Source organism: Tinamus guttatus, unplaced genomic scaffold (genome assembly GCF_059628265.1).
Source record: "Tinamus guttatus ecotype Peru unplaced genomic scaffold, ASM5962826v1 Tinamus_guttatus_pri_ptg000261l, whole genome shotgun sequence".
NCBI lineage: Eukaryota > Metazoa > Chordata > Aves > Tinamiformes > Tinamidae > Tinamus > Tinamus guttatus.
In genome coordinates, this window is record NW_028288795.1 from 1,248,966 (window position 1) to 1,268,264 (window position 19,299).

Genomic DNA, 19,299 nt, shown 5'->3' on the forward strand with positions numbered 1-19,299 from the left:
CATACCGTGACTTGCGGCAGAGATGTAAGCAGTGGAGAAAAGGGTGGTTAATATATTAGGTGGAATGCAAGACTTTCCCTCAATTTTGCCCTACATTAAATGGCCTCAGATGAGCACAGACCCTGCTCTTAAGACCATTCAGAAAAATGTGAAAAGGGTAACAAAGCAGGGAGAGAGAGTAGGGGCTGGGCAAGAGATCCTTAATACGCAGTGTTGTTACATAAACAAACCAAAATATCAAGCATTCCCAGGTTTTTAGCCTTCTAGCTTCAGTTTTACCTTCCTGAAGTGGAAGACACAGTGAAAGACACCAACTTTTCCCAGCTCTAACACACACTGCTTGACCTCATAAACTGCAGAAGGACAAAATGGAAGTAAACTGAAAATATACTTGGAAATATTTTTTTTTTCTGGCTATGAAATTTCATTCCAAGACGTCAGAATTCAGAAATGGAAGCAAACAGACATCAGCAAGATGTAAACACCCAATACATTTCAGTACCAGTCAGATCACAAAAACAATAGGTCTGAACAGGAATGACTTAAAAATAAACCATACGTTAACACCTGTATTCCACAGAATGAACGAACCTCATGTATACCAGGTAAGGAATACCCTTCTTAAGTCATGGTTTGATATTTAAGAGCTTAACTCTGCTCTCAAAGGTAGTAGAGCTTTTACCAAGGCAACATCCAGCCCCAAAGGATTAACAGAATTAACATCACTAAAAGTAGCAACATTTTTGGTGTTTTGTCTCCTCTCCCTTTCCCTGAGGCAAAAGCCCACTAGCGGAGACTGTAGAAAACCACTTGTCCCAAATGTTAAAGCAGTTATAATTAATAGAAATTCTTAGCCTTTTATACTGAATCAGGCCACTTAAGATGCTTAACAATTAAGAACGATATATTACAAAATTAGAGATGAGAAAAGGTAAGCTCTGATCTTTGAGGTACATTAACAGTAATTGGGTTATCAGTTTCCAAACTCCGGATGCAACCAGAGCCTAATTAAAAAAAATATATATATATCTCCAGCCTGTGTGACCAAATACCACCGCGTCCTTGGAAGACATCTCCCCCGCCATAACGGGCGGCTGCGCCAGGGAGGATCAGAGGGGATTCAGCTTCCCCACGCTGCGCCAGTGCGTTCTCAGCGCCGGTCATCACTTAGCTTGACTGGACTGACCAAACTTGAAAAAATAAACCAGATAAGTATAAATAATTCACAAACTGGTTTGTGCAAATTTTTTTTTATTTCCACATTTATATCACAATGTGTCCACTTAAAGGACCAAATAGCAAAGTTGCTCCCTTCTGCATCCCAAGAACACAGAAGTCTAGTTACTGTACATTCACTAAGGCTCTTTGTTTTTGCAAATTGCGTTTATGATGGATATCCATAAGGCAAACAATATCTAAAGGAATGGTAACAAGTATATTTCCAGCATACAAACAGGCTTCCTTTTTCCCTCTCACAGTACAATTACAAACTTGTAGCACCCTCATTACATTTAGTTTCTAGAAAAGGTGATTCTTTTTTTTTTTCTTTTTTTTTTTTTTCCTAGAAGATTGCAGGAAGGGAAAAGGAGGAAAAATATTTGGCTGGTCATGGTGGGATCAAAAATATCTTTAAACATCTAGTTTTTGCAGCATTTCTCAGAGACTGGATTTAAACTGAAACCAGACTAAAATACGTGGATGCCTATGGAATGTTGAGCTGAAGCCGGTTCCCCGACCTGCAGTGCAACACCTGCTGTTTAAAACCCAATCTCCGTACCACATGACTAAAAACGCAATCATGTTCAGAGATGTGATACAAATAAAACTACAGTTTTTGCACATTGTCTCTCAAATATCTCATCACTGCCAAATAAAAACCCAAATCAAGTCAAATAAATAGATGCATATTTTGTTAAGGTAACTTCCACAATTTTCTCTGTACCTGCCTGTAATAAGATTCCGGCATTCAGAAAGTGCTGGAAATCATCTCTGCTTTTTGGGGGCTAACACTTTTTATAGCTGTCTGGCTATAGAGTTTTGAACTCAATTTGTCAACTTTGTATGCCTTCCTTTGCAATTGTTAGTAAACTGGTAGCAGCATTTCACAAAAGGAGAATTTAAAGGAAAGAGCTGTAAATAACCAGCTCCCTGACACCCTCTGCTTGTTGGGCCTGTTTGTCCAGGACAAGAGGCTTTCTCCATGGTTAAGTGGCAAAGTGTCTGCCATTTTTGCTAACTGCAGATGTAAAAGCATTTTAGCAAAACTGTACTCAGTCTAGGCAGACATAAGGCAGGATGTTCAATCTACCATCGTCCCCGTGTGGATCTAAAGATATGCACTGTGTCCAATCATACCAGTTACCCTGTGTGTCGTAACAACCGTTCACGCCTGGCCAGTTATGTTCACGTATTCTGTCGAGATCATCACTTGTGACCTCTCTTGTGACCCCAGGCAAGTCTGTAGGTTTGCTGTTAGGAGCTAGAACATGAGTCTTTCTAGCCTCTTTTCTAGTGCTTTCCTCCTGCTTTAAATACTCAGACATGAAGTAGTGAGCTCCTGGAGTCTGTACTCCTGATGAAGACAGCAAGCTACTCTGTCTGTTTAAATATGACTGAATTATTTCATTTCTGGATAACTCCTTCCAGTTCGTTTGTTCAAAAGGGCTTTGCAGGTTGGGTTTTTGCTCCTGCTTTTCCGTTTCTGTCCTGTGCTGTTCAGTAAGTGCAGGAATTTCTACCTGCAAAGGATCTTTCTGTGTTAAAGGTTTTATCTGTCCTGTCATGGGATCAAAAGTAAGTTTTCTCTCTTTTAATCTCACAGGTTTCACCCCCGTTTCCGTGACATGCCCATCCAAGTTGACTGTGTAGTCTCTAGGTCGGTACCTTTTCTTCTTTTTGCTATCGGAACCTGAAGCAGCATCATCACTGTCCATTTTCGAAGCGTCCTGCGAAAAGCCCATATGCGGCGTGAGAGATTCCCCGGCATGGGCGCTGGTTTTGCAGCTGGGAGCCGTGTGCTGTGGAAGCGTCGCTGCCGGGTGCCTGTGCTGGCTCTCGGGAGGTACCTGCTGCTCCTGCCAGTGCTGAGACGCCTCAGGTACTGATTGCTGAGCAAACTCCAGTCTTTTTGCTGGCATTGGAGGTGTTGATGGTTGCATCAAGGATGGTGGCGGCGAGGGCACCTGTGCAGTATCTAAGAACTGGGACCTTTGAGATGGACTAGGCATCGAATCCTTTGGTGAGTACGTAGTATGCTGCCGAGCAAAAGTGTCGTGCCTAACGTTGCGAGGGCTAAACGAGGAACAGCGAGGACTCTTGGGCTGGTGCGGTCCTGGCGTTTCTTCTGATTTATCATGCTGCTGAAGCACCGCAGTCTTTAGCAACGAGGAAGTGCTTGATGGTTTTACAAGTCCTGGAGAACTGGTGTGAGGTTTTACAGCGTTTACAGGGATCTTACTGTGTTTGTCATTTTCACTGAGGTCTGTCCTGCTGCTTTCAGGCCCTGCATGTAGGTTTACATCTACAGGGCTAGGGAAATTTTCAGGACTACCTCCAATTCCATTCGTTGGAGGAGGTGAAGAGTTTTGTAACACTTCATGACTAGCTTTGGAGACCTTGGGGGCAGGAGGGCCCTGATGCCCATCCCTATGTTCACCTTTCCTTTTCCGATTTCCCAACTTCTCTGTTTTTGGGGAGTTTAGTTTCTGGATATCGTTCCTGCCCTTCAATTCACTGATTGGCTTTGACCCAGCCATGGCAGGAAGCGGTGCTTCTGGTTTGCAGTTGTGGGCACCACCATTTGCTGATCCCGGTGGATTCGGCAACCCTCTTGGCACCGGCTCATTCGGCGTTACAGGTTCTATCAACTTTTGCCAATTCCGCAACAATTTCTTGGCACGCTTGGCAAGTTCCTCATTGGATGTCTTCTTCCTCACCTCATTGATAAGCCTCCCAAGCCTCGTTTCCTATAAAGACATAAAAGTTGTTTTACAAACACATATCGTTCTAAACATAGCTCTGGCTTCAATTTTAAGAAATAAAATCTACTTTTTGATGCTTACCCTAATAAATACCTAGTATCAACCAACAAAGATTTATGAGCTAAGTTAATTCCTTGGGGAAGAATTACTCCAGTTGGTCCAACACACTGCTGCACAACACAACACCTACTATACGCTTTGAATCACCCTGCTTTTGTTCTCTGCCTAAAGTACCAAGATATCAGAAAAAAAAAGTTTTTTAATTGTCAACAATCTTGAAAACAAAGGTGTAAGCTCTGACTTTAGGAGAAAGTGTCACATGAGGCAGAAGAGTGTCCATCACAATGACAAAGACCTGCAGAAAGAGGCATGAGGAGCAGCGAGAATCTTAGCCTGGCACAGTAACTGGTTAACAACAAATTTTCATTTCACAAATCCAGCTGGCCGAAGTGCGATGATGTCTTTTCTTCTTCCTCTGCCTCCTCTACCTCACTCCCAATATCTTGAAAAGACATGAAAGACCAATTTAAACGAGCATTCCTAGGATGTCCCAACTTGAGTCAATAAGCAGAAAGAAGTGAAGTGTTTGATTGTTCCCAACGCATACTTGAAAAAAACTGTTCCCCAGTCAGTTTAATTAAAGAAAAGCACTTCAAAGGGAGACACATGGCCTGGACTGAAAGAGATGAAACATGTTCTGATACGTATGTTGAAATACAGCTGGAGCTGATAAAAATCTACACAGGTTTCGGCTTCTCCTTCAGCTTCTTTCTTTTCTTGTTGGAAGAAAACATCTTAGTGCTGTGCCTGGCACTTATGGAATAGGTGTCCCGTCTGCAAAAGCGACGTGCTTCCAAACTTGGGGTCCAATCTGAATAGGAAAGGTAAACTGCTGGCTCAAAACCTCACTTTCTGCAACACTGCGCACCTAGACTCAGAGCTGCCTGGATTCGGCACAGCTCCCATGCAGCAGGGAGAATGCTGAGCTGCATCTGCGGTTCTGTCACTCGGACACCACATCTAATCACACGTCACAACACGGATGATCACTTGCAGGTTATAAAAAGCTGTAGTTAAGGCAAGTTTCCCCAATAATTTCAACATAAAGATTAGAAATATTATTATAATTTAAGCAGTAAAACTTCTTTTGGGCTCTGTATGAACTAGATCAGGCATTGAAATAGCCTTAACCAAGTTTAAGAGTAGTTTCATGGACTGAGTAACTATATTCCTCCTATTTCAGACTCTACTCCTTCGTCATCAAGCTGATGAGGAGGCAGCCAGCATGCAGCCAGCACAGTGAGTTTGCTGAAAGCACGAGAATTAATCGGTGGCGAGCAATGATTAATTTAGTGCTTTATACAAACAGACCTCGGGCTGCCCAGAACACTGATCTGAATCCAGAAGGAATCACCACGTACGCTGCGTGTCAGAGGAAGCACGAGGGGAACGACATACCCCCTTAATTGTGAATTGCTTGCAGTTAACACAGTTTCAAGAAAAGCACTACTAGAAAATATATATAGGCAAAAAGAGTCTTTTATACGCCTAAAAAACCAAGTGATGCTTAGAGAGCAACATACCTCAAGTGCCTCTTTGGTAATGGGGTATTTCTCCAGGCTGGAGATCACTTCCAGCACTGCCACCATGTTATGGATCTGCAACAAGGAAGACAAAGTCACTTCATGTTTCGTGCACAAGCCTTAGTTATCAAATGCAATTTAAGGCCTTCCACTTCATAATTACTGAAGCATCAATCCTGAAATTGCCATCATACTGTCTGGCTTTAGGGAGATGATTGCTCGAAGAATAGGGACAAGGACACTTTATTGACCTAGTTGGAAGCCGAAGGAGCTATGAGAACCATGCCCTTATATAAAGCTAAATTAAGTATTAGCACTACCACCAGTGTAACTTACACTAGAAAAGTTCTGAGACCCCTAGACAAGGGGTTAGATAATTGTCCAACAGCCTAACAGAAACAAAAATGCCAAATGGACCAAGACGAGGCACCAGTCAAAGCAGAAATCTCACATTCAGTCTTTCACACACTCCTATTGATTTATTCATGTCTCTGCTCCACAGTTTTGTTCTTAATATTGGTGCTTCTTGTAGCTGCATCAGGAAAGAGCCCAAAAACGCAGGTCTAAACTCCCTGGAGTTTCAAACCAGGGTGCCCAGTAGGTGTCCTCACACCATCACTCAGCACCGCACAGGCCGGGCACGTCCCGTGCTCGTGCTCCAAAATAGCCACCTTAATAAGAGGCTGGGACTCGCGCTAGAATTACAGCCCCAACACGGGAGACGGCGACGAGCGGCTCCAGAAACGCAGGCTGTCCCAGCAGCGTGTTGGATTTTCGGTTGTGCTTCACTGCTGCTTTTCTCTATGCATGAAGAAACGCCAGGTGCTGCAATCTCTAGATGTAGAACATGAGCGCGACTTTAACAGTTCTGGTGAGAAAAACTGAGGCTGCACAGAGATCCAGAGTTCTATTAGCTGGCGTTAAGAGCACGGAAAACTGGAATTTCTAATTCACTTCTGTAGACAGATTTAAAGACAAAGGAAAATTTGTATCACAGTCTCATTTATTGCTTAATTGCATTGGTGACTCAACTGCTTGCAAGTCCAATCTTTCACCAAGGTCCTCTGCAGGGATCCCCTGTTCTGCGAAGGTGGTTTTGGAGCCGCTTCAGGCCATCCTGCCTCCCCAGCCGTGCTCCTCCCAGTGAAACCGTGCAGGTTTCTTAGCTTTTTAGGATACCTTCTACCCTTGTATTAAGCAACAACAAGGAAATCGGGAGTAAAATTCTCTCTTGTTCTTCAGTATGTGTAGACATACACAAGGCTCTTGTACAATCACACTAGGATCTCTTCAAGTTGAAGGTACTTAAAGCTGTCAGCAATGAAGCATTTCAAATTTTGAGTTTATAGAGAGACTTAAAAGTAAGTTTACTACTTGGATTAGATTTCTTACAAGATATAAAACATTCAAAGGGGAATTAGTTTGTCAAGATTCTTTCCTCACCACACTACAATGTCTCTGCAGATATGCAAAATCTTACCAAAGAAAGTCACATCTGCTTAAGTTTTAATGCAACAAGTTTTTTTTTTTTTTTTTTTTTGGTAGATTTTAATACCAGCTTTGTCAAAGTTTCTAGAACAGTTAATGCTCAATTCTGGGAGTTTCCAGACAAAGGTTTTTTTTTTTTTTTTTTTAAGACTTGCAAAACAGATATTTATCCCCCTCAATATGTTATTTTAGGTTATGAATCTGGGTGCAAAAAGGCTGTGTGCTGCACACAGCAATAATTGGTACAGTTATTTTTACAGTTACTGGTAATCCCCAAACATTCACTATCTAAACAACAACCTGATAGCAGGAAAGGATCATTAGTCTATCAAAAGGTCAAGATGGGGAATGCGATATGCTCATACACACACATCTACAGAAAGATGAATTTGGCCAGGGAGTTTCCAGCAACAACTTTGCTTTTGTTTCAGAACACCCAACAGGCACAGGCGGTAACCCCCGAGTGCTCCCCACTACCATTTAACACCAGACTCCGGGTCTGTACCAGGACTGATGCATTTATTTCATTCCCTTCTTTAAGGGACATACGATACCAGCTAAGACAGCGAAGCCGGACTTAGCTGACGAGTTTGTGTTGAGCATTTAACTTCTGACAGAAAGCTCCATTTCAGATTCTTCACACATCTGTGACCGCTGCCGCACCGCTGCTGCAAGGAGCACGAGCGCTCACACCAGAGATGAACTGCAAGCTGCTTGGGAATTCTTCACCTAAACTGGCAAAAAGTCGAGTTTCTCATAAAAATCATGGTCTGTCCAGAAATTCCCTGGGGCATTTGTACCATTTTTATTCTTCAGTCTTCAAATTACCATTCCACCTTGCCCAGGACAGCATCATTTTGTTGGTTAGTTACAAACCCTGTCGCGCATCCATGGCCATGTACACCCGTAGCCAGGGAAGGACAACGTGCAGCCAAGTCCTGGGGCCAATGTGAGGATTGCTGGAGCAGCCGGGGGCAGACGATGCGAGGGGAGGCCTGCACACAGCTCTGCCTTCTGCGCGGGTGTCCTTCACGCAGCAGCATCACTCACACCTACGGACACCGATTCCTGCCGCACGCTGCTCTTTCTGATCACTGTCAGCTCTTGCCCGCAGTAGTGAGATTTTATAAACCTACTTCAATGCAAAATAATGTGAAACACAGAATAAAACAGAAGAGATATGCTGCTATTCAAAACAGGCTTTATTTAAATGTTGTGATATTGATACAGTAGTATGGCGTGCATTTAGCATTTGATATAAGCAGCACTTGATAGCAGACTAACAACATAACAGGGCGTGCAGTTAACGAGGACGCCCTTCATGCAGCGACACAGATGAGACGGGCTCAGTTAGAGCTCAAGGGACAGCAGCTCCCTTGCAAGTGATCTGGGAAGAGTTTTATCTACCCGCAGTGTGGCATGATGTTGCCTGAAGACAGGGTACACGAGGTATCATTCACAGAAATGCCAGGAAGAACCACATCCTACTTTGATCACAGTTATTGAAACTCTTTGAAAGTCACTTTGCTAAATGGAGTCCATATATTCAGCAGTATACAAGAGATTTCTTTGAAGGCAGAGACTAGATTTCTAGTGGTCGGTATTTAGTAGCAGGACAGATCTCCAAAGACGATGGAATCAACAGTCTACATGTTTTTGGCTCCGAGTCAACCACTACAGTATCTGCTGTGAGACAGAAATGTGCTGCCTATTTAAATAATTACTCCCCTCCCTCCGTGGCCATTAGTTCTACCTTTTCTTCTCCTAATTTAGCCTGCAGACTGAACTAAGTATCAGATTAAATAAATGCCCGGGTCAGTGGAGGGAACACAATGGAACCGTCTCTCATCTCCAGGCAATGCTGGGTGAGAGGAAGAAAATATTTTTTTTTTCTTCCAGAACAGAAAAGCTACTGAGCAGCAGAAAGAAGTACTGCAGAGCACTCGAGTCAGGGAGCTGGCAGGACGGCAGAGCACATCACACTCGCAGAACAACAGCTACCACGGCGCGCTACAGCGAGACACGTTAGTCCTGCTCTGCACACCGTACCAGCAAGGAATGCTACAGGAATCGGAGTCAGCTGGGACTCCACGTTCATCGTGAGGAACCACGGTTCAGGAAGAATGTACACAAGGAAGAGGAAAAGGCTTGGAAACACAGTTCATCAGGAAAGGCTCAAGTACTCTGCTCACATGCTATTAAAAAAAATGCAGATATGGAGGCAACAAAGCTCGAACCCAGCCTTCCTGCAGTTCCTGTCTTGTATAGTTATAGTAAAGAAAATGGTGATCAACTGCTTTCATGCTTATTGGCCTAATTTGCAACAAGAGAGATACTGATTACAATTTAGGAATAACTAGAGAGGTAGTAATGTGCTGAAACAAGCTCTCAAACAGTTTCTGTAATGACTCTAGAGGTTTAAGAGCAGATTAGACACATCTGGAAGGAGCTGTTTGATGTACATGATGCTGCTTTGGTGAGGGCAATGAACCATGGAGCTTCATGAAGTCCCTTCCAGTCCCACATTCCTCCGATTCACATCTGTGGAATAGATGCTAAACATCAAGTATTAGAAACATGTTGAAACAGATGGGCTCGTTTCTATTCAGTCCTGACCAATTAGAGTTGACTCAAAATACTTGATCCTAAATTCTGTCTTCTCAAAGACAGACACCCAGGCCATTACACAAACATTTGTCTTGCAAAGGGCTTCGGACAGAGCTATCAAAACATAGTTCATAATGATTGAAGGAGGAGAGTTGTTTCTGGTAGCTCAGAAATGCAACAAGTTTGGGGAGAAATAACTCACAGTATCCTTTCAACTGCAGTTCCTAATACAGAATTTATCAGTATGTTTATAGGGAAGTTTCGTGGCTTTGCCAAAACCAAGATGCAATCATTGGAGTAACCCTCCTCCTAGAACCACTGCTCACTAAATTCCAGACAAAACGCTGCTGCCCATCGCCCTTTTCCAGAACCCTCCATTTTCCTCCAAGGAGGGTGCATGTCCTTGGGAGACTATAACCTGTCTGGGGAAGGAGACCTGATGAACTGCTGATAGTGCCTAGCGCTGGAACGGTCAGTCATTCCATCCAGGGACACAAACATTAGCAGCTACTTAGGAACAATATGAGTTTTCTCCCCTTGGCAGGAAAAACCATGCCCCGGAGGGCTGTAAACACACAGATCTTGGGGCAAGCTGGCCGGCTCCTTGACTCTGAGAGCAGCTTCACTGCTGAGCCCGTCACCCACCCTGACCATAACTGCCCTAAAGAACTGCGTGCTCCTCGCACCAGTTTGTTTAAACATTGAGCACGTAAGGAAGCTAAAATCTCGTGCTCCCAAGGCAAGTTCAGTTATTTCTACAGACAATTTCATGATTTCTTCTTGAAGAAGCCCCTCTGAAGCCCAAGTCTTTTGGAAATCCTCTCCTAAACCATCCAGTAAAGAAGATAAAAAACCAATGTCAAAAAATCAACAGCTCAGACGAATGCACTGAAACTCCTGGACACCCAAGAGGGGAGACTGAAGGTTCCTGATGCAGTTAGGCTTGGTGGGGGCTTATTTCCTAAGGAGCAACAATACGCACCCCATGTCCCACCTTTTCAAATACATTTGAAACAGAACTCCTGACCACCTCCTCTTATCTTCTTTGTTCCTTTTCCATCTCATTATGCTCCACTATTTAAGAGTTAACTGTAGTTTCCTCAAGGACAAGCTACAGTATTAAGGTTACGCATTTTTCTGGAACAGTCGGCACTGTCATTTATATTCAAATTTATAACAATTCTCCGTTCCCACCCAAACAGACTCACCCAGCACAAGCAGTGTTACATATTGACTGTACTACACAGCTCGGAGAAAAGCTCTGAAGTGATGACTCAAGTTACAGAGAGAGATCACTGGTTGTAGCTGCACAGGAAATTTGCTCTTTGAAGACAAGCTGTGAACGTGTGTTACCATCTTGGGGGAAAACCCGTGCTCCTTCTACCTTACAGAGGTTCCACACACAGCAAAAAATAAAGTAAATCAAGTTAGACCTGCGGCATAAGCTCGACTCTCCACAAGCTGATTCTGCCTGCAGCGGTGTGCTAGCAGGGAGCTCTGTACATGTCCTGGCTGTCACTCTTAGACCAAATTTCCACCTCTGCACAATCTTCTTTACAGAACACCTTTTCAAAACACACCCAGACGACTGTTGTTGCTACTGACAGACTTGGGCGCAAGGTTTCCCTTCCTCTCCAAGATCCGAGTTAGAAAGCCACTTTGTTCAGGAAAACAGAACTAATTACATTTTACTTTCAGTGATTCCTCAGTAGAAATTTTAACCACCTACTGCTTAGACACGCTGAAAATCGTATATTTTATATTAACAATCACACTTAAACACGCACAGCTGCCCCACAGAAGCCATGCCCCCAAAACACTAGCATGTTATTAAATTTAGCAGATTATGCCTCAAATTGAAGCAATTTGCTAGCACTTAAATATTGTTCCAAATGCTGAGAGCATCAGTTACCTGCAGAAAGAACAATTTAGCTGTTATAATATTGAATAAACAAGCCTACAATTACATAAAGTGAATGCAATGTACTTACCTGTACCTTAAATATCTCCTCAAAGACCAAGTGCCTAACTGGGGCCACGTCGCACCGTATGTTATATGGACCAAAAAGTTTATTTGAAGTTATCACTGAGCACAAAATGGGTGAGACGGGCTACTAGTAGAGCGTTATCAGCTACAACAGATATGTGTTTTTTAAACTACGCTTAGGTCAATTTTTAATTCCAAAGCTAATACATAGGAATAGCTGTGCTCTAAGAGACATGTTCCTGAATTAATACCCAATTATCCCAGCAGGCAGAATCAGCTCCTCCTTTCCCTACCTTGCAGCTTACCGCAGTCCCTGAAAAGGAGCAGCCTGCTGGACACCTGCAGCTGCTCCAGGGAGAAGCCAGGGAAGAATCTCCCCTCCCAGGATTTCGAGGAGGACAGAAGAAAAAAGGCCCGAGGTGCCAGGGAACAGCACCGGGGAGCTTCGGTCCCTACCGAAGGCCTGAACTGGTGCAGCCAGCCCCGCTGTGCACCCTCCCGAGGGAGGCCGGGCCCGTCCCGCGCGCAGGGCGGACGCCTGTCACCCCGGAGCGCCGCGACAGGAGCCGTGTTGAGCGGAGCAGAGGGGCACTGGGGCCGGTCGGAGCGGGTCCCGCGTGGGGCTGCCCCCTCCTTCCCCTGCTCCGCAGGCTCCCCACAAGCGCCGCTTCCCCGAGCGCTTCCCTCGGACCGGCCCGGTTTGGAGCCAGGCTGCCTGTGCAGACGGGGCCAACGTGCACATTCCACACGAGCCCGCTCCATTTCCAGCTACGGGGGGCATCTCTGCTCGGCACTTGGCGGCGGGTGCCTTGTGTCACCAGTTGCCCGTCCGAGACTTCCTCCCGGGCGCCTGCAAAGGGAAGTGGCCCCGCGTTTCCCCGGGACAACTCGCACGGCAGCTCCGCCACCGCGTCGCCAGGGCCACGGCGCACAGACCCCGCACCTTGGGACAACGCGCAAGGCGCGGTGACAACACCGAGCCAGCAAGGGAAACTGCTACTCCAGAAGGCATCCACTCGCCTCAAAAAATACACAGGTGTGGTTAACTTTGACAGGTAACGCACTGCTCTTTCCAGGAGCTCCCAAGCCAGCAGGGAATCAGGAAACAAAAACACTCCTTTTCCCAGCCCCGGTAGCTGTTCAGCAGTGCTTCAACACCCACTCCTGCTGCCACACCTGGGCTGGCCCCAGTCACGATCCTCCAGAAAACCAACCAGCAGCTCATCTAGATTATAAACCTACCTGCAAAAACACAGGGTTTTCCTTTCCCCCTCAAGTCCTGCTCAATTCCCCAACTCTGCTCACCACATGACCCTGCAAATTGTTGCGCTAACACCCATAGAAGGGGTGCGCGTAGAGGGAATAAGCAGTGGGTGTTAAACTACTACGGCTGCCGAAACAGGCAAATTACAGCTTAAGAGCTAGTGACTGCTGCCATCGTCACTGCAACCTGGAGAACTTCAAGGAATTAACAGGAGAGAAGCAATTTCGTATTTCCAGTGCTGAGCCCCCCAGCTCTTCTTCCGCTCGCATTTTGTCTCAGCAGCCCCAGTTGCAAACTCTGCACTAACAAGCCCGTGGGCAAACGGAAGGTTTCAACCCGACTCCCTCAAATAGGAAACGGGTTGCACTATCACCAATAACGTGTTGGTTAGGACCATGTAGGCACTTGAGTGAAAATGGCACCAACTCACACGAGCTGAGTGCAGTTTCTATGCAAGTACCACGGGCTCATTCGCAATGTATTGCCAGGAAGCCAAAACCCAGAAGTTTCCAAGCTATTTGAAGAGAGGTGAGCAGGAAAGCTCCAGAGCAAGCCCAAACAACCGAGTTCAAGCTGATCCAGCTGTTGAGGATACAGAGCATCGAAACGCAAAGATGCTTATTTCAAGTAATTTAAAAATATCAAGAAACTAAACACACTGGGGCCTGTTGCAGCAGGCACCAAGGCTGGAGCGATGCTGGACGGGCCACACGGCGGGCTGCGCTCACCTGCATGGAGCAGCACACACAAAACACTATCGGTTGCCTCGATACAGGAGATGTGATTTGAAATCGCTGTCTGAAACAAGACTGGGCACAATAAGGAAATAAGCAGAAATTGTAAGAGGTGCAACAGGCTGCAGCCTCTCTGCACACTGCAGCTTCCTCAAAACTGATAAGCTTATTAGCCCTTGCAGAAAAGGATAAAGCTAAATCAAAAGCCATGCCTGCTCTGCTTTCGCCCACACGTCCCGCTTCTCAAGACCCTCCTCAGTACTGCGACCCTTCACTCCTAACGTTAATGTTAGGATAGCAGTGCCTGCGCCTCCTTTTCATGGAGCATTGCTCCCTTAGTTTTAAAAAAATTCAATTCTAAAAAGCAAATCTATCACTGGCGATAGCAGCTTTTGTTTCTAGGACTTTGATACTGCAATCAATACAAAAAGCAGCCGTGGAAGCATCGTTAACTACGCAACTCCTGCGTCAACTGGAAGATCATCCCAGGACAACATGTTACTTAGCATACTACAACACATGGACCAATTTATCATTCATAACTCAGGTCCTGGACTTCCTGAAGGACTGGGCAGCAAGGCTGAGACACTGCACTGACGACTGCCTGATTTTCAACCAACTCCATCCACACAGCAAAATGTAACGGGGTGCTACTTGCAAATCAAAACTAGATTTGCACCAGTGAGAAGGGTATTAATGGCAAATAGCTAAACTGTTGCCTAATATTTTAAATAAGGCAAAGACTGTTACACATTCAAGACGAGGAATCATTTAACTGCAAGCACAATTCTAATAGCCAGTTGGAAACGACAGGCTTTCCCACAGAGGGAAAAAATAACCAATCTCATTATTCCCGACATCAGGTAATAAACTCCCTGAAGACTCCAGAGAACGACTTAACAAGGCAAAGGTGCTCGGCTTGGTGGAAGAGGTGGCTTCTCAACACGCTAAACCCAAAGGGAGAGAGCCCTTTCTGCCATAAATGAGGAATCTCCTCCCTGTAAGCGCTCACACAAGCGCTACAACAAGGTGTCAGACACATCTCCAGACCCTGTTTGTGCTCAGTTCTTCCAGGAAAAGGATTTTCCATCACTGGGGGGATAACACTAAGCCCCACAGCTCCCTCCAACGCGAGCCTTGCAGCACTGTCGCTACCCCACGAGCTCTGGAAGGAAAGCCATGCTGAGACTTACTGTTTAAGTAATGCAGTAGCAGCATCTGCCCTCATTTTTGCTATCCCAAGAGGAAAAGGCTGAATAGAGCAATACAAAATACCAGGTATCTTGACTGGTTTCCCAAACGATACAGTATTTTAGTCATCTATTTCTTACAGGTGTCCTTTGAAATAAAGATCAAATATGTAAATTCCAAACTAAGTGCATGCAACTAAGTTATAAAGCACCTTTTATAGCAATTATTAGAAGATCTCTCAAGTACTAAATGCACCTGTACAACATTGCTCCTGATTCGGCAGGGTTTCAAACAATGAAAAGTTGGTGCAGAAGACGATTGCTGATAAACGAGTAGTATTGAAAACCTGGGGAAAATATTATTTTGAACAACTAAATTTAACACAGGTGGGGCAGCTTTTTTTAATTTAAAGCAGGACCTCAGAGTTGCTCAAGCTTTGTGCAACATCGAGAGCTTTCCACTCACACTGGGACATTCACAGAAGAGCTCGTATTATTTCACACAGTGAAACTGAAATTCAAATCATCCCAAATCCAGGCTCTCCAGGGGGCCTCTTCCCCTTCCTCCTCACCCTCACAAAACTGCACTGGCCCTTTGCATGCTTGGCAGGATCAGGGTTGTTTTCACCCTGCTCCTCCCCAAAACCGTGCAGGTACCACACATGGCAACAACTCTCCTGGAAAAGCCTGAGTGAAATCTGGGCCTCAAAGCCTGACTTTTGTGGCAAACACAGAATTTACGGTAATGAACACCCGGAGCGTGAATGCAACCACTTCTTTTAACACCGGATCCCAAAACGCCAGAAGAAACCAGCCACAGTTGTCTGTGGGCGCCAGCGGCGCCGAGGCTCACAGCGGCATTAACTTCCTACCGTAGGAAGGAATTATCGGAATAGTTTTATACTTTTGCACCAGGACTCACGTCAGCTTTCATTCAGATTTTACTTTTAAAAGTTTTTTCTCTCCCTTAGGAAAAGGACAGTTTTCCTGTAGCACTGTTTACCATGTATTCTACAGACTTCTGAGGAAAAAAAAGCTCCAAGATCCAAGTCTGCACCAGCTAACCTCAACTTACACCACCCCTGCCCTGGTTTGAAGAGGTTAAAATGGAAGGCAGCCCCTGCATTTCTAAACAAGGGGCTGATTTTTCCACCATTAATTATTGCTCTGGATAAGTATCAAGTATGTAGCATTACAAAGAATATATGCTACTCTTTTAGCATACGCAGCTACTGACCTGTGGGCAGCTCAGCACTGCTGCCTGCCGCTCAGCTGCCCTTTGCCGATACCTGTCTGGTTATTTTGGACCCCCTCACTGCAACCGAGCTGGAGACATTCTCAAATGTGTTGGAAAATACAGCATTATTTAACATTAATGGGTGGGGAAAGGAAAAAGTAGCCATACGGCCACAGGAGTCTGTAAAACAATACCAGAAATATAATAACCAGTGCAGGCCACAGCTTTAAAGCTAAAAGGAACCACGGATCTCTTCAGAGTTTTATTAAACTGGGTGAGCACTTGCTTCAACATTCAGTGAAAAATCTGCGGCCACTGAAGGAGAAGCCAGAACAAACGGAACTCATGAAGAGCGCTGACATTTGACCACGCAAAACTACTGCAAACTTGAGTAACTTTGGCATTCAAAAGAGCACAATTCCCACTGTAACTCACAGCACCAGTAACACTCCAGCTCCTGACAAACGGGTATCTCCATAGATGACTCAAGAAATTACAAGGAGGGGGTGATTTCTCTTCAGTTTTCATGTCACACACAGGCTGCCCTAGAACGTTCCCAAACTGGAAGAACCTTTATTAGCTGCTTCAAGCCTGCAATGCACATCTAATACAGCAGATACTGATTAGGAGGTAATAAGCATGACTTTAATGAGCCTGAACATGGCCTTGTGTGCCCACTGCCCTGGAAGCGGCACTCAGTGCGACTCGCTCACGGACACCACGGGCACAAGCTGAGGACGGTCAAATCAAACTCACCTCATGTCCTGCTGCGGCAGCTTTGGAGCCAAGATGTAAAAAAGGCCCAAGCCCGACAGGTCACAGAGTCCGCGGGCTGGACACAGAAACACGGGCCTGAGGAGCACGGCTTTAACGTGCCAAAAACCTCAGCGGGATTAAGCACCACCGGGGATGACCATGGCGTGTGCGTTAACCGCCAACCCCCTCGCTCAGCGGCTCCCACACGGCCCGGGACGGGCGCCCGAGCTCCTCAGCGCCCTGCCGAGAAGGGCAAGGGCGAGCGCGGAGCCTGCCCGGCGGCTCCGCAGCCCCCGCGGCGCCGTGCGGGGCCTCCGAGCGCCGGCTTCGAGGCCCGCGGAACAAGCGGGCGCCGCGGAAGGTGGCGGCGAGCGGCGGCCCAGAGCCCCCTGCAGGCCGCGCCCGAGCCGCGGCCTGGCGTGGGGGAGGCCGCCGGGCCGCCCGCCGCATGGCCGGGCAGCGCGGCCGGGCACGGGCCGGGCGGCGGCGGCGCGAGGCGGGAGGACGCGGCTCCCGCGTGCGGGACCCCCCGGCGCGGCTCCCCGCCACCGCCCGCAGCGGAGGCTTCCGGCGCCCGCGGAGCAGCCCGAGCGCGGCCGGGGCCGCGGCGGGAGCCCCCGGGCGGGCGGCGGCGCGGGGCGCTGCGGGGGGGCGGGCGGCGGCGCGCGGCCCGTGCCCCCGCGCGGGCGGCCGTACTCACGTTGCTCTGCGGGTCGATGGCCTGCAGCAGCCGGTCCCTGATCTGCTGCGGGGAGGGCGCCGGAGCCGCTGTCATTGCCTGGGCGAAGCGGGGCGGCTGCGGCCGGGGCGGGCGGGCGGCGGGGCCAGGCCGGGCCGGGGCGGCGGCTCCTCACTCGCCGGCGGCGGCCTCCTCGGGGAGCCGGAGTCGCATGATCGCTCCCCGCGAGGCGGGGGCGGGGAGCGGCGCTCGGGGCGGGGGCCGCGGCGGCGGCGCGACCGGGACCGGGGCCGGGCCCGACTGTTCCGCTCGGGGCCGAACTCAACTGTGGGCAGCAGCCAGCCCCGCGCAGGGCACCATGGGACACGCCCGACGCCGTTACGCACGGCGCGCCTCTGACGTCCGCGCGCGCGCGCGCAGGGGCCGGGACGCGCATGCGCGGCGGCGGCGCGGCGGGAAGGGGAGGGAGCGGAGCCGGTACCGGCGGCACGAGGCGGGGAGGCCGCTCGGCCAAGGCCGCTGCGGGCCCCGCGCCGGGGGCCGGGGAGGGAGGAGCAAACGGGGGAGCGCCGCGGCCATCCCGACACCACCGGCGGCTACGGCCAGCAGCGCGGCAGGCTCTTTTAATATATATATATATATATATATGAAAAGTCAGCTGTTCTGAAACGGTTTCTACTTCTTAACCCTTCCTAAGGGTGTCTTGTGTTTCCTCTCCTCATAGAGAAACTGCAGGTTTTCAGCATTTTCAAAGCAGCGCCCGAGGCGGCTCTCCCGTTACGCACAGCCTGCGTGCGGGTCAGCTCCCCTCGGTGCCGGGAAAGGACTGAGCCTGTCCAAGCTGAACAAACACAGCCCTTCTCGGAGAGGAACGCGACTTGTCTCTCCTTCATTTGAAAGGAGCACAGGCAAAAAGGAAATCGGGAGCGCGGAAATGTACAGAAAGGAAAACACGACACCCGTGTGACACCTGGCGAGCAGCCCCAGCCGCTTCTAAAGCACCTGGACGGAAGGGAACGAACGGCGTCGCCTCTGAACACGGGTTCTTTGGAGCAACTGAAACCTTGAGGTGGCAGCACTGCATGAATCTGCATTATCTCTTTGGAGCTATAAAATTGTCCACGTTCCTTTACCAGGAGAGTTTGATCATCTTCCATTCCCTGCATTTGCCATATTCAAAACACCACTCAGAGCAGAATGTCAATTCCAAAGAGCAGCAACCAGTTTTCTGAGTTAAGATTTAAAACCTGAAAATGAGACCCGAACGCTTCTCTGCTGACCGTAGGGGCCCTCTAGTGGTTTAGGCATAAAGTTAATAAAAACTTCTTCCTACCACTTAATTCTCACTGAGGAAGGCTCAGCTTAAAGAACATTAGGGAGAAAATGCATTCCAAGGATCATATAAAACCACGGATTTGCTTGGATGCCATCTCACAGATACCACAGCAAGAACAGCACATTGCTCTTTTTTCGCTCATTACAAATACATCAGAAAAACATTAAAACATAAAACACAAAAATTGTACACATCTTCTGTAATTTAGCTGAAGATTGAAAATACTCCTGTACATTACAAACCTCTCTCGAAGGATTCTCCCCCACTTTTGTTTAGGAAAAGAAATTAATCTTTGAAAGCTTATTTTAAAAAAGCATTTTGTTGGAAAAAAAATAGAGGACTACATTTTTTCAACATACTTGTATATTCAACAAACTAAATGGAATGGTGAAGAAAAAAAATAGAAGTTGTTTTGAACTTAAAACATTATAATACTTTGCTCGAGTTTATAAAAAGGA

The 19,299-nt window shown here is 47.2% G+C and overlaps 1 protein-coding gene across 1 annotated transcript; it reads right to left on the reverse strand.

The window, feature by feature from the left end:
- Positions 1-1,234: 1,234 nt before the first annotated feature.
- MED26 (mediator complex subunit 26) lies at positions 1,235-17,842 on the reverse strand. Its single transcript, XM_088527127.1, has 3 exons — positions 17,527-17,842; positions 5,564-5,638; positions 1,235-3,965 (listed from the first exon to the last, which is right to left on the reverse strand). The coding sequence occupies exons 1-3, from the start codon at positions 17,599-17,601 to the stop codon at positions 2,271-2,273; spliced, it is 1,845 nt and encodes a 614-aa protein (XP_088383253.1). The 5' UTR covers positions 17,602-17,842; the 3' UTR covers positions 1,235-2,270.
- Positions 17,843-19,299: the final 1,457 nt, after the last annotated feature.

Excerpts from the sequence above, each read along its gene's own strand:
- MED26 (XM_088527127.1), bottom strand. The coding sequence starts at position 17,601 with ATGACAGCGGCTCCGGCGCCCTCCCCGCAGCAGATCAGGGACCGGCTG. Across the intron at positions 5,639-17,526 it reads CCATCGACCCGCAGAGCAAC|ATCCATAACATGGTGGCAGT; the intron begins GTGAGTACGGCC and ends TCCTTGTTGCAG. Across the intron at positions 3,966-5,563 it reads TTACCAAAGAGGCACTTGAG|GAAACGAGGCTTGGGAGGCT; the intron begins GTATGTTGCTCT and ends ATGTCTTTATAG.